General features: G+C 54.0%; 1 protein-coding gene across 1 annotated transcript in view; it reads left to right on the forward strand.

The window, feature by feature from the left end:
- The window catches only part of PRRC2B (proline rich coiled-coil 2B), a 74,288-nt gene that overhangs the window by 33,113 nt on the left and 26,931 nt on the right, over positions 1 to 14,244 (forward strand). The window contains exons 6-11 of the mRNA XM_090274926.1: positions 1,789 to 1,932; positions 3,784 to 4,025; positions 4,465 to 4,586; positions 4,998 to 5,140; positions 9,475 to 9,565; positions 11,757 to 11,949. Of these exons, the coding sequence (XP_090131052.1) occupies positions 1,789 to 1,932; positions 3,784 to 4,025; positions 4,465 to 4,586; positions 4,998 to 5,140; positions 9,475 to 9,565; positions 11,757 to 11,949 (935 nt within the window). The remainder of the gene's footprint in view (positions 1 to 1,788; positions 1,933 to 3,783; positions 4,026 to 4,464; positions 4,587 to 4,997; positions 5,141 to 9,474; positions 9,566 to 11,756; positions 11,950 to 14,244) is intronic.

Genomic DNA, 14,244 nt, shown 5'->3' on the forward strand with positions numbered 1-14,244 from the left:
GATGGAGGAGGGCAGGCACCGCCTCTGGAGGGACCAGGAGTGCGCAGACAGGACACAGGCTGGGGGGAAGGCGTCCTCGTAACCCTTCTGCGGCCTCTCCCTTGGGAACCTTGTGGTTGTATTCTCTATCAAAAAATAAAGCGATCTGGAAAATCATTCTGGAACACAGTGAAATGCTCTATAAACATAAGGTGGCTCGTAAGGGAGACGGTGGAACCTGGTAGCCCAAGAGGGGAGAATGGATACATGCTGGACCCAGGCCGAGCTGGGGGGTGTTCAGGGGCCTGGGCCCCCCTCCTGTGCTGGGGTGACCAGCTCACATACCATCAGGCCGTGGGGGCTTGGGAGGGTGTTACCCATAAACATTTTCAGAAGCTCTCCTCCTGAGGTGATGGACTCCACGTGGAAGCTGGTTGGTTGGCCAAGTTTCCCCTGGGAGACAGGGAGGCCGGCCGCGCAGACGGGGCAGAGGCCGGAGGCTCACGGCGCCTGCGTGGTTTTCCTGCCTCCGTCTCTCGCGGGGCTGGTGGGTGACCGTGGCCGAGCGTGGGAGCCTCGGCAGTGACAGGGCTTTGGTCTGAGGTTTGAGCTCCGCCCCTTCTCCTTCCGTCTGTGGGGGGGGGGGTTAATTCTCGCTCACGGTCACTGCGCAGCTGCTGAGGCAGGAGGCCGGCGCTGGCATTTGCTCTGCTTGCTTTTTTACTTCAAATAACCGGCCGTATTTTTAAAACGTTCTTTCTACCGCATTTTTAAAGCAAGACTTCCGTATTTTATCTGCCGGTTCTTAACATCACTGCCTGACGTGCAGTGGGGCCCCTCTGTGGCCCGGGGACTGCTTCTCAGGTGCCTTGTGCCAAGGAGCGTACTGGGGGGTGTCCTTGTACTGAGTGGGATGGTGGAGACGTGACTGCCTGTGCTTTGACCCCAACCCCACCCCCAAGCCCCCGCGCCCCCGGTTCGCAGGTCTGTGGGTCAGTGGTGCCGAGGGTAATACCAAGGGGGGAGCTTAGCGTCACGCTCTCGGGAGCCACGTGTGCCACAGCTGGACGCTGTGCTGTGTGTGTGACATTATTCCTGTTCACATGGCGCAGGACGTGTGTGTGTGTTCCAAATAGAGGGACCCGCTCCCACTCGGCGCCCTTGAATGCGTCATTTGTCATCATCTCTCCATCCAGAGCTGCCTGCGGGTCCCTCGCGCTGAGGGCTGTGAGGGGGAGGGGCAAACGAAGGCACGGCTTCCCTCGCGGAGCCCAGCGTGTCGGTGGGTGAACGGGAGGACCACGGGAGGAGTTGCTCAGGGTTCAACAGTGAAGTGTTCGGCCTCGCAGGGCGGGAGGAAGTTTGCACAGAACGGTGAACTGGGAAGGCAGACAAATGAGGAGGCCCTCGTGCGTGGAAATCTGGGGCCGAGGTCTTCGGGGAGGGTTGGGGCACCTTCTCCCGGCATTACCTCCACATGAAAGCCGCTGACTTCCTTGGGCTGATTCTGCCGAAGACCGCCTCTCGGACCCCCAGAAGGCCCTTCTGCCTTCTCCCAGGAGCCGGGAGGGATCTGGGCTGGAGCAGCTGCTGTATCTTACCCCAGGCCCTTGGCAACTCGCTCCCGTCGGGTAGCAGCCGGGGACCCTCGGGAGCCCCTGTTTCTCTCTGACAACACAGGGCCAGCACGCCACGGCGCGCTCCCGAAGCTCGCTGCTGGCCGGCGCGCCGTCCGAGCGTGGAGGTGTGGAGCTGGGGCTGCTGGGCCAGCCTCACTCACCCCATAAGCCTTTCCGGTTTTCTCGACAGGTTTAAGGGGCTCAAGCCGACTCTTATCCTTCTCTCCCGAGGAATTTCCGACGCTGAAAGCAGCTGGAGGGCAGGACAAGGCTGGCAAAGACAAGGGCGTCTTAGATCTGTCGTATGGGCCAGGACCAAGCCTCCGCCCCCAGAGTAAGTGAGCTGCAGCCCCCGTCTGGGCACACGCGGGACAGCAGGATTGTCCCTCGTCTTCTTGCCTTCTCAGCTCAAAGTGTGTGGGTCCCCGAAGAGCCGTTGCTCCTGGGGCCAGGCTCTGTTCCTGGAGACTGACCCCTGCCCGGCTGCTGCCCCGCTGGACTTGCCTCCTAGGCTGGTCCGGAGGTCGCTCCTTCCTTGTCTTTCGGGCTGGGCTGGGCCTCTGCCCTCCCAGGTGTCATCAGACGGTGGGCTCTGCTGTGCTTGGGTGGTCACGGCAAGGACGGACGGACCAAGGGCCAAGTATTGTGGTCCCTGATTCAGGAGCTCGTGTTCCAAGCCCGCGGTTCCCAAACCTAGCTGCCTCCCGTCAGGGTCACCGGGAGGTTTGGTAAAAAGCCTGATCTCAGGCTTCCCCGTCCACAGCCAGCTTAGAATCTCTGTTTTTTACCATGTTCCCTCATGGAGCCCACTGAGCACGGTCTCCAAGGCCCGTCCTCCGGGGCTGGCCGAGGAGTTGGCAGCGCTGTGTGGTGATACCTGCTGGTTGTCGTTATTTTAGAGGCCTTGGGTGGTTACAGCCGAAGGTGTTTAGGAAGGAGAGTTTCTATCTTCTAACCAGAGGTTGTGAAATGGCTGTTTTATGGGGGGGCTGTTTGGGGGTGTGCTTGATCAGGTCTTAAAATACGAGGAACTTGTGTCTGCTTGTATTGATTACTCAGCAAGCTCTCCCGACATCAGAGCTAGCGTCCTGTACATGAAACGGTCCCTCTGCAGCTCTGCCTAAAACGTGCCGTGGCCTTTCAGTGGCTGACGTCGAGTTATTTTGTCCACTCCAGATACGTAATCAAATTCCTTAGGCCGGGAATGTAACTTTCTGGGTTTAATGAAGGTGAGTTGCTTTATAGGACTATAAACATTTAGAACTAGGAGACGCTCTGGGAGCAGTTCCGTGTCCTCACTGAGGAGACGAAGAGGCCGATGGCCGGGGGTGGCCCCAGGCGGGGCGCCCCAGGGACACCTGCGAGGGGCTGAAGCGCTAAAGCAGAGCCCGCTCTCATGGCCCCCGTTCCTAAGTCTGTTTCTCTTAGGGGTCGTGTACTCGGGGACCTTTCATGTTTTAACCCCTGGCCAAATGTTGGCCGTAGAGAGATGCGGCTCGTACCGTTTCTCCCCGGCCCACAGTTCCGCCGGGCCTCGCTGGTTTGGCGGTGGGAAGCGTCGTCTAAAAGACAGGGGTGGGCGGGTTCTGCCGGAGCCCTGCAGGAGCCCAAGGGCAGGCAGGGCCCAAGGCCCTGGGGCAGCCCCACGCTCCCGCACACCTCACCGGCTGAGAACAGGCTCGGCTTTGTCTTAGGAGCTGGGGAGGTATCTGACTCGGTGCCGCTGCTGGACAGCGAGGGGAAACGTGTCAAAGTCACTGTGGTTTTAATGGCAGGTCCGGTCGGGAGCCCAGCACTGGGCCTGCCTGGGCGGGGCTGGTGTGGGGGGGACGCCCCGTGGCAGTCCCTGTAGCGGCTGCCTGGTTCCCGCGGGGGTGGCTCTGTGGCGATGTGGCTCCAGCCCGTCAGGGAGGACCAGGTCTTGTTCACACTTGCCTTCTCTCTGAGCGGGCCGTGTCTGGTATGTCCTCAGTAAGGTCACACCCCCTGGCCAGGCGTCTGCCCCCTGCCTTCCCTGACAGCTGGGCCAGTCAGCTCAGCTCTTCCCTTTTTGCTTTTTGTTCTAGTATTTTGTTTTTGTTGGTTTTTTTTTTGTGAATGAGGGGGTCCCTTGACCTTCAGAACCTTATACAATGCCTCCTCCCCCTCCTCCTTCCTCTCCCCCGTGCCGCCTTCCGACTTCCAGATGTGACAAGCTGGAGGGAGGGCGGTGGGCGAAACATAATTTCTGCCACGTCTCTGAGCACCTCCCCACCTGAGCCGGGCAGCAGGACCGCGAGTGCGGGAGACGGAGCCCCCTCCTCGGCAGGCACCAGCGACCCCAAGGACCCCTCCCTCCGCCCGGCTCAGCCTGCTCGCAAAGGGGCTGCCCAGTTCCTGGGAAACGCGTACCACCCGCCCACGTACCATGACATGCTTCCTGCTTTTGTAAGTCTTCAGAGTGTGCCTTTTGCCCCACAAAGTCAGCCTGTTCGTGTCCGGCAGGACCCGCTTCCCGTGGTTGGGTGTCCCCTCTCCTGATGCCCCTCTTTGCCCCGGTGCCCTGCCTTGGGGGTTGCCATTAGCTCTGCACTTTGTCTGCCCCTTTCCAAGTCCTGGGGGCTTCTGGCTTCTTTCCCTGGTGATGTGCAAGGATTTCAGCCTTGGTTCTTTCGAAAGAGGAGAGGCAGGCTTCCCCCGAGGCACAAAGGCCCGGATTTACTTACAGCAGGAGGGAATGGGGGAGATGGCGGCAGGACCGAGTGGGAACCCCAAGACTTCCCTGGTTCTTTTTCGTTTTTCATTTTCTAAAACAAACTTCAGCGGGCATGGAGCTTAGAGGGCGGACCCTGGCCCGGAAAGCCTGCTCACTGACATTCTGTTTCAGATGTGCCCGCCGCAGCCCTCAGGGAGCCCGGGGCCCGCGGCGCGAGGGCCTCTCCCCACGCCCCAGCTGCGCCTGGAGCCCCGCGTTCCTTTCAGGCAGTTCCAGACGAACGACCAGGACGGGTAAGGCCGCTGTGCTCTAGGCCCGCGGGCAGGGGATGGCCCCGGGGCGGTGCTGGACTAGCTAAGGGGCCGAGGAATGCCAGTGCTACGCCTTCCGGGGGCCCCAGTGCGCCTGCACCCCGCCCTCTGCCCCGGGCTGCGTGCTGGCAGCGCTGGGCTGTGACCGCCGGGCCCTGGGGGTTAGACACGGGCGTGAGCCGCCCCGCTGCCCCGGGCCTCCGCGCTGGGCGGCAGAACTGCGGGGTGAGACAGGGCTTCTCTCTGTGGCGTGGGTTAGCCCGCGTTTCTTTCCAGAGGCGGTGACTGAAGCATTAAAGGCGCGCGTGAACCTCTGCCGTCTGGGCCTTGCTGTTTGAGAAGTGTTTGGTTTTGCCTCCGTACGTGTGTGTGACCCCTTCTCTCTCTCCCCAGCAAAGAGAACAGGCTGGGGACGGCTCGCCCGCCCCGCCCCCTGCGGCAGCTGGTGGCGCGGGCTCCGCGGCCCACCATCGTCACCGCGGAAAACCTCAAGGGCCTGGACGACCTGGACACCGACACCGACGCCGGCTGGGCAGGTGGGCGGCGTCTCCGGGTGGCCTTCCTCCCTCGGGGCTGGGGTCTGTCTCTGCTGAGCAAGGAGGAAGCCCCGTCCTGGTGCCTTCTCCTGGGGACGTGGGGCAGGGAGCAGCGTCGGTGCCCCAAGGGCGTCCTCGCCGGCGCTCAGCCAGTGCTTTGGTCTTTGGTCCTGATGTTAGGGCCGTGGTAGTTTTTGCTGTTAAACTGAGCCAGATGACGTAAGGTGCCCCCGCCGCCCGCCACGCCGCTGCAGTGAGTGCTGCCGTTCCGCCATTCCTGTCCCTTCAGTTTCACCCACTCGCTATCCCCAGCCTAATTGTGTTCTTTTATGGTTCTTTTGTTTTGTTTGTTTTTAAGTAAATTTTAGTTACATTGAACGACACCCGTCCTAACTACAGTTTTGACACAGGGATATACCTGTGTGACACATCCCTGTCACAGCAGAGAGCCTTTCCCTCCTCACCCTGCCCCTTCCTGTTAGCGCCCCCCCCCCCCCCCAGCCCCCAGGCCTCCCGCTCTTCTGGGGGTTCCGGCCGTAGCTTAGCCTTGCCTCCCGGAGAACTGCAGGCGAATGGCACCACCCAGCCTCTCCTCTGGGGCATGTGTTTGAGATTCATCAGTGTTGGTATGTGGGCACACACCCGCATGATGTGTGCGTATATGTCAGTAGTTGCTTTTAATTACGGGGGTCTGTTCACTGTATCAGTGTACTTCAGTTTGCCTTCCCATCCCAAGGTCCAGTGTGAATAATGCTTTCATTGCTCCCGAGTAAACACCTAGGAGTGAGGCACTGGGGGATTACACGGGCCCCCGGGCCTTGTCCGCGTGGCCCTGCCTTTTCCCGCTCCCAGCAGCGAGCGCAGCGCTTTGCGGTCCGTCTTTGTAAACGTAGCCGTTCCAGCGGGTGTGTAGTGGCACCTCTTCGTGCTTGTAATTTGCGTTTCGCGAATGACTAACGATGGTGAGCACATTTTCATAGGCCGTGTGGCCACACGTGTATCTTTTTGTTTTCTTTGTGAGTGGTGTGATACAAGTCTTTTGCAACTTACATTTCCCGTGCCCTTTTCCCCATTGCCTGCCTTGTCTGTTCATTTTTTAAGCACTGTTTTGATGAGAGGTTTTTAATTTTGATGGAGTTTATAAAGTTGTCTTTTGTGGTTATTACTTTTGGGTTTCATCTAAAAAATCTTTGTCTTCCCCGCCTTGGTTGTGAAGACATTCCCTTATGTTTTATAGTTTCAACGTTTTATTTTGGGGTATGTGATCCACGTTGAATTAATTGATGTGTATGGTATAAGATAGGAGTTGAGGTTTATTTCTTTCCATAAGGATATTAGTTGCTCTCTACCATCTGTTCTTAAGACTTTCCTTCCCCTGTTGAATTGCTCTGGCCTCTTTGCCAAAAACCAACTGACCTGGTAAGCGTGGGTCTGTTTTGTTCTATCGATCTGTTTATTCATCCTTATGCCAGGACCACACTGTCGCTTCATAGTAAGTCCTAGATTCACGTAGTGTTGTAAGTTTTCCAACTCTGTTTTGTTTTGACTTTTTGATTGTTTGACTATATTAAGTTCTTTGCACTCCTATATAAGTTTAGAATCATTCGGGCAGTGTTTACAAAAAGCCTGCAGGTATTTTGGTGAGGATTGTATTGAATTTATTTCTGGATAAATGATGTCATAATTTTGCATCTTGCACCCAGGAGCCTGGTGACTCTGTTAGGTCTTCCATTGTTCCCGGCAGCGTTCTACAGTTTTCAGGATGGAGGTCTTGACCATCTTTCAAGTTTATTCCTGAGTATTTTATGTCTTTGATGCTATTATAAATGGCATTGTTTCTTTTTTTTTTAAGTTTTGTTTTTAAGTGTCTGATGTTATGCAGAAATACAGCTGATTTCTGTGTATTGACCTTGTACCAGACACTTCGCTGACTGCACTAACTAGTTTTACTAGTTTTTGTTGACCTCTTAGCATTTCTATAGAAATAACTATGTTGCCTATAAACAGGGACTCTTTACGTCTTCCTTTTCAGATTACACGCCTGTTACTTTTTCTTCTTGTTCTGTTGGGCTGTTACTTCCAGTACAGCATTGTGTTCAAGTTCCTTGTTTCCAATCTTAGGGATAAAATGCTTAGTGTCTCACCGTCAAATGTGATGTTAGCTGTAGCTTTTTGGAGAAATTCTTTATCAGCTGAGGCAGTTCCCTTTCATTCCTAGTTGGCCGAATGTTTTGTTTTTTAAATCATGAATGGGTCCGTATTGAATTTTGTTAAATACTTTTCCTGTCTTCATGATTACATGACTTTTCTCCTTTATTTTGGTGATCTTGTGGATTGAACTCATTTATTTTTTTAATGCTCAACCACCCTTGCATTCCTGCAATAAACTCTGCCTTCCGTGTGGCTTGATTCAATTTGCTGATATTTTATTAAGATTCTTGCTGTCTGTGTTTATGGTGGATATTGGTCTATAATCTTCTCTTTCCATATAGTTTTTGAGATGTTATACCAGGTTATGCTGGGCGCATGAGATGAGCTGGAGCATGTTTCTTCCTCCTCCCCTTGTGGAAGAGTCTCTGTAAGATGGGTGTTGTGTTTTCGTTAGTGCTCAATAAAACTGGCCAGTGAAGCCAGTTAGCCCTGGCATTGTCTCTGTGAGGACATTTGTGATAATAAAGTTTTACCTCTTCGATTAGCTACGCTGCCCAGATTCCTGTTGTTCTGTGTCAGTTTTTGGTAACTGTGTTTTTCAGAGGGTTTGTTCGTTTCTTTCAGGTTGAATTTGTTGGTGTGAACCGTTGATACTCCTTTTCCTTTGATGTCTGTAGTGTCTGTAGTGATAGACCCTCTTTCACTCCTGATGAATAGATAATTGATGTTCTTTCTCTTCTTGTTCACTTCTGTTAAGGGCTTATTAGATTTATTAATATTTATAAAGAGGCAGCTTTTGGCTTTAATTTTCTCTGTCGTTTGATTGTTTTCTGTTTCATTGATCTGTTCATTTTCATTATTGGGGCTTTCTAGATTTCTGATTTAATTCTTTAGAGTCAGAGATCACAGTCTGAATGATTTCAGATCTTTCTGACGTATTGAGCCATATTTTATGACCAAGATGTGGTCTCTGGGTGACTATTCCAAGTGCACTTGACAGGAACGTGTGTTCTGCAGGTGTTTGGGATTATGCCCTGAAAGTGTCTGTCTAGTCACGGTGTTTGGTAGTGTCACTCAGACCTTATGTACTTATTGGTAGTTCTGTTTGGTTCTATCAGTTACTGAAAATGAGGTGTTAAATCATCCACTCTAATTGTGGATTCATCTTTTCTCTCGTTTTTGCTTCATTTGTTTTATTAGACTTAGTGCACATCTCTAATTTTTATAACTCTGACATTAACCCTTTGAATTGTTCAAGTGTTCTTCATCTCCAGTGGTGCTTCTTGTCTCTGAGCCTGTTCTGTCCCTTGTCACTATCACTGCTCCACCTTTGTTTTTTCATGGTGTATCTTTTTTCCATCCTTTCCCTCCCACCTCTTTTGTGCTTGTATTTAAAGTGACGATCGGTTTTTGTTGTACTTGTTTTTCCATCAGATCTCACACTCACGGCCTCTTCATTGGAATGATACCGTTTTAAAACTGTGTGACTCAATGATTTTTAGTGTATTCACAAGGCTGTGCAGCGATCACCACTTTCCAGTTCCAAATGTTTCCATCACCCACAAAGGAGCCCGAGGCCATGAGCGGTCATCCCCACCCACCCCTGCTACACGCACACGCACACGCACACGCTCCTCCTCTGGCAACTGCTAATCCACTTCCTGTGTCTGTGTGGTTTTGCCTGGACATTTTATATACGTGGAATCATATAATATGTGGCCTTCCGTGTCCTGCTTCTCGGACTTAGCATGATGCTTTTGAGGTCCATCCTGTAGTGTGTGTGGACTACCGTGTTTTGTGTGCCCTTTTGGCACCTGGAGGACCCTGCCTGCCGCCGGGGCCCCTCAGGGCGCGGGGATGGGGCGGGTCTCACGGGCACAGCCTCCGCATTGCTAGGGTTGGCGCCTGTGCGTTCTGCCTGCTGTTGCTCTCTCTCCTGCACCTCCCGACACGTTTTTAAGTATTTTCCCAGACTGAAGAACTGCTCGTCTGTGGGAGGGCTCGCCCGACCAGGCGCAAAAGCGGCCCTTCACCGCGATCTGCGGTTCGCTCTGGCGATGGCGGCTGGCTGGTCTGCCTTCGTCCCCAGCTGGGTTGGCGTAGTTCCTGATGGGCGGGAGCCCCCCGTGGCGCTCTCAGCAGCTGACCTTCTCACTTTCTTCCTGGCCCACCGCCCCTTCTAGGCCTCCACGAGGAAGTGGACTATTCTGAGAAGTTGAAGTTCAGCGACGACGAAGAGGAGGAGGACGTTGTGAAGGACGGCAGGCCCCAGTGGTGAGGCTCCCCAGCCCTGCCTGTGGCGCGTGCCGGGCAGCCCGGTGCTTATCCGTGCTGCTGTGCACTGGTGTGCGCCCCGTGCGCGCCCCTCGTTTCCGGCAGCCACGTGTGTGGGTAGGGTGCCGTTTGCGGGCAAGAGGAGCGGGCCGTTCCCGAGCACGGCCGGGACTGGCACCCAGGCCCGGGTCCCAGTGCTCGCAGCCGCTGTTGCAGCGTTTCCCGGGGGTGTGGTGTGGGCCACGTGTCCTGCAGGTGGGTGACGCGTGTCGTGCCCCCTGCGGCCTCACGGGGCCAGGCGAGTCGGGGAACCACCAGGTCTCACTTATTCCCCTCTGCCGTGTCACCCTGGCCCAGGACATGCGTGCAGAAGCGTGTTGGGACTCTGGGGAGCGGCGAGAAGCTGTGAGCAGGGTGTGCTAGGTTTCCTAAACTTTTTAGAACACTTTAAGTTTTCCTGTTTGGGGATTTCTGGGATTGACTTTGTTCCTAATGCCCTTTGACAAGTACTTCATGTACTTTAGCCCCTCTTGTTCTGAATCATATCAGTAGTATTGGCTGGTGCTTCTAAAATAGTACCTTTGGTTGCTTTAATTTGCATATTTTTTTGAGGACCAGCAAATATGAACGTTCTTCTTGGTGTGGAATGTCCTGTTTTCTTTGTACATCACCCACCGGACTTATGCTTTCCTCAAAACTGTGCTCATTTTATGTTGTTGAGCTGTTCATGCTTTAGTGTCTCCCTTCGCTTATTTTATTGTCAATGATTGAATGTTCGTGTAGTCGAGTGTGCAGCTCTTCGTAGTTTCCTCGGTCACTTCAGCGCTCCTGCAGTAAGTGCCCCTCCTCTGGAGGCTGCCGCTCTGTCTCTGACGACACACAGCTAACCGACTGAGGTCTCTGGAGTCCATTTTCACGCGGTTGGAGCTTTGGGTGCTCGTGGGCAGTGGCTGTGGGTCAGTCCTCGGGGCGCTGCGCTCAGGAGGCGTGCCCGGGAATTGAAGGCAACGCATAGACTTTTAACAGATTCGCTGGCCCAGTGGGACACTGTGTTCCTTGTCCCTTTCCACTGATGTTAATTCAATATTCCGCTGCAAGGCAGACATGGGTTTTGGACCCAGCTTTGCTACTGGCTATGACCAAGGACACCTCAAGTCGCGGGCACCTCCTCCCTAAACCTGCTCTGTTTTTGATATTCTCTGAGCTGATTGGTGATGCTCCCACCCCCACCCCCGAGACTCCTACGAGAAGCTCCAGGTCCCCTCTGACATCTCAGTTTTCCATGTGTGCTGATTCCTGAAACTGCTCTGACTCCATCCCTTCCTGTCCGTCGTGCCTGGGGCCATGGGACCAGCCGTTCCTGCTCTCCTGGGCCATGCAGAGGCCGGCCGGTGCATCTCTTTGCTTTCATCTTGTCCTCTGACCTTCACACTGCGCCCAGGCCTGCCTCTTCCCCCTAGTCACGTACATGTGTGAGCGCGGATGGGCGCAGACACGCACAGATCAGCCAGACCCAATCCCCGCCTCCCTGGACTCCAACGGTGTTCCTGGGCACTAGTGTCGCCCACAGAGGTGCTCATGGCGTGCATGTGCGTTCCACCCGGAGCCCATGTTTGCTCTGCAGCCTATGAAGAAGAGTCCTGCGCAGCCCCCCTCCCCTTCCAGCCCCAGAGCTCCCCTCTGGAACACCCTCCCCTTTCCGAGCTGTGTGCTCTGCCCTTGTCTCGCCCTCTTTAGGAGGTCTTCGGTTGGTGAGCCGTCTCCGGCTGTGCCAAGGCGTGTTTTCCGGCACCCTGGTTTATGCAGAGCACAGGGCAGGGGCCGCAGTGTGAGGAGGGGACCGTCATCTGCTAGCTCCTCCCCGGGAGAGCAGCTGCCCAGCCTCTCGGAGACTCAGTTTTCAACTCATTAAAATGGGGGGAGTGAGGCCCTTTTTTCCGCCCAGTAGATGGCGCAGTGGGTGTGAAACGCCCACCTGTGCCTTTGTGTGCCGGAGAGACTTGGTAAATGCTGGTGCTCCGTTTGGTGTTCTGGGCCGGTCCTGCCAGCCCTGCGGGGGTGGGGCGTTAGGGTTGTTCTGATGAAGGAAACCGGTGCACAGACAGCTGACGGGGGCGTGGGGGCTCTGACTGGGGAGATGAGACCATGTTGGGCTGCCTGGGAAAACTAATGCGCACATGCTTTGTCCCAGGAACAGCTGGGACCCCAGGAGGCAGCGGCAGTTGTCACTGAGCTCTGCAGACAGTGCCGATGCCAAGCGTCCCCAAGAGGAAGGGAAGGACTGGGGCGAGACCGTGGGCGTGACCCGGGCTGTCCGGAAGGTGCCGGACCCTCAGCCACCTTCCAGGAAGCTTCACAGCTGGACGGCAGGCCCTGACTACCAGGTACCGTGGGCACCGGAAGGGGTTCCGTACCTGTGGCCAGCTGTGACACGCTCTTCTCACGTTCATTTGCCCAGAGCTCCGGGGGAAAGATGGCAGCAGGTCGTCCGGTGGCTGTCCGCCGAGCTCCGTGGCTGGGTTACTCCAAGTCCTAGGTGGACATGTCTGTTGAAATTTTTAAAATTTTTTTGCAATTTTGAAGCAGGTACAAACTTATAGAATACTTTTTTCTGAACCATTTGTAGAGACGTTGCCTGATCAGGTACTATCATCCCAGAATTCTTTGGTGTATGACACTTACCAGAAAAATGGCAGTCCTTCTAGGTGACCACAGTCACAGCCAGAAAATTAGCATTGATACATCGTTGCCATTGACTTTTAACAGTTGTTCTATTATTGTCCTTTCTATACAAGGACTCCAGTTCAGAATCACATCCTGCCTTAGATGTCCTGCCTCTTGTCCCCATCAACTTGGAACAGTCCTTCCTTCACTTTCATGACTTTGACACTTTTGAAGATTACAAGTCAGGAATGCACCTCAAATTGGGTTTGTCCGGTCCTTCCTCGTGGTTAGGATCAGGGTTTCCTTTCTCAGCCAGAACCTCTCAGAAATGACACGGCTCATCTTGCTGGCATTCTGACAGGTGACCATGATTCCACCCTGTCCCGCTCTGACAACCTTTACTTGATTAAGGCGGTATCTGCCAGGTTCACACTGTGGAGTTACTCGCTTCCACATTTGTAATGATAAGAATTTTGTGGGCAGATACTTTGAGACTTAGAATATCCTCTTTCTCGTCCAACATTGAGTTTATTTATATCAATGAGTTGATATCTGTTTTTCTTGTTGTTTTGAAGCTCAGCTTGCCTTTATTTGGCTGCTGGGAGCTTCTTCAGGCGGCGTCCGCGCCCTTTTTACGTCTCCATCCCTTTTTGTGCGATTGCTTGCTTTTTGACAGGACAAGTCTTTCTAGCTCCTTTCTTCCTGTCCTGCCTTGGCCCTGAAAACGGCCCTTGTTGATCAGAAACTGGGACGTGGGCGCTCAGAGTGCTCACTGCTGTTGGGGAGTCCCTGCCCCGGGGCCCTCTCGGGGGACAGTTAGGGAGTGGCATTTGTGTCGGCATTATTTCTGTATCTACCCACACAGAAGACTAAGTCACAGTGAGAGCTCAGATCCACAGAGCTCCTTCTAGTTGTCTCCCATTTGTCCCTAAAATTTACATCTGTTTGGTCAGTCCCCCGACATGTGGCCCGTGTCCCATTTCTGCCACCAGCCTCTCGCTTGCACTGGTGCCCTCCTCACCCCCTCAGACGTCAGCACCCCACATGGGGGCCCTGAATGTCCCTGCTGGGCCATGTCTCGTTAGGAGTGTCCTCCTTCCCCAGCTTGGTGGGGCCCCATCTCCTCATGGACAGCCCCGTCTCCCTGCCTGGGCCCTGACCGCCTGCCCCGGGTTGCCAGGACTGTAGCCCATGCCGACCTTGTCTGTCGCAAAGGCTCATGACTTTGGGGCTGGATCGTTCAGGAGGGCAGAGCTGGGGGTGACAGAGGCAGTACTCCAGACACACTTGGCAAAACTTAACAGTTTCCAGTGCACGCGGCTAGTTAAAGGGCTTCTGTTCCGCATCTTCTTGTGACATGGAAATGCCCTGTACCTTCGGCCTCGTTTATCGAGTACACGTTATGTGTCAGGCCCTGTGCGCATTGCTACTCTTGGAAGTTACCCTGAAATCAGTCTGAACTTCATTCACATGTTGGGTCTTGCCCTATTCAGAAGGTTTCACTCTGACTTGCTCATAGCAACACTGTGAATTAACTGGATAGAGTCAACAAAGATAAAATCTGTATAATTCTCTGCATCCACATTTCTGAAAAGGTTGTCATAATTCAAGTATTTTTCAGAACCTTAGTCTATGAAATGATAGCTAATCCAGTTTAAAAAGGCACATCAGAAGTCTGAACAATGTCCACATGCCCTTTAATTCTGCCACTTCACTGCTAGGACTTTCTGATGGGCCCAGTCACGACATACATTAGGGTTATCTGCAAGAGAGGACTGCCCGCCAGGGGTTTAGGGAAATTACAGCCTGCACCACGTGGGGGAAGCGTGCACTCCTGACGGCGTGTGGACGGGAGTTAACGTTCAAGAGCAAAGGGGAAGAAACGTGCGCGCTTTGGTCCCAGTTACATTACGTAAAAACCGTCTTCATGTTTCCAAAGTAGAATTTTGCCATCTCTTAGGATTGTCCCCATTGTCTCTGGATTATGAGAGGTTAATTTTTAGGAGCAAACTTCT

Source organism: Furipterus horrens, unplaced genomic scaffold (assembly GCF_987537825.1).
Source record: "Furipterus horrens unplaced genomic scaffold, mFurHor1.1.pri manual_scaffold_4, whole genome shotgun sequence".
In the NCBI taxonomy this organism is placed as follows: Eukaryota; Metazoa; Chordata; class Mammalia; order Chiroptera; family Furipteridae; genus Furipterus; species Furipterus horrens.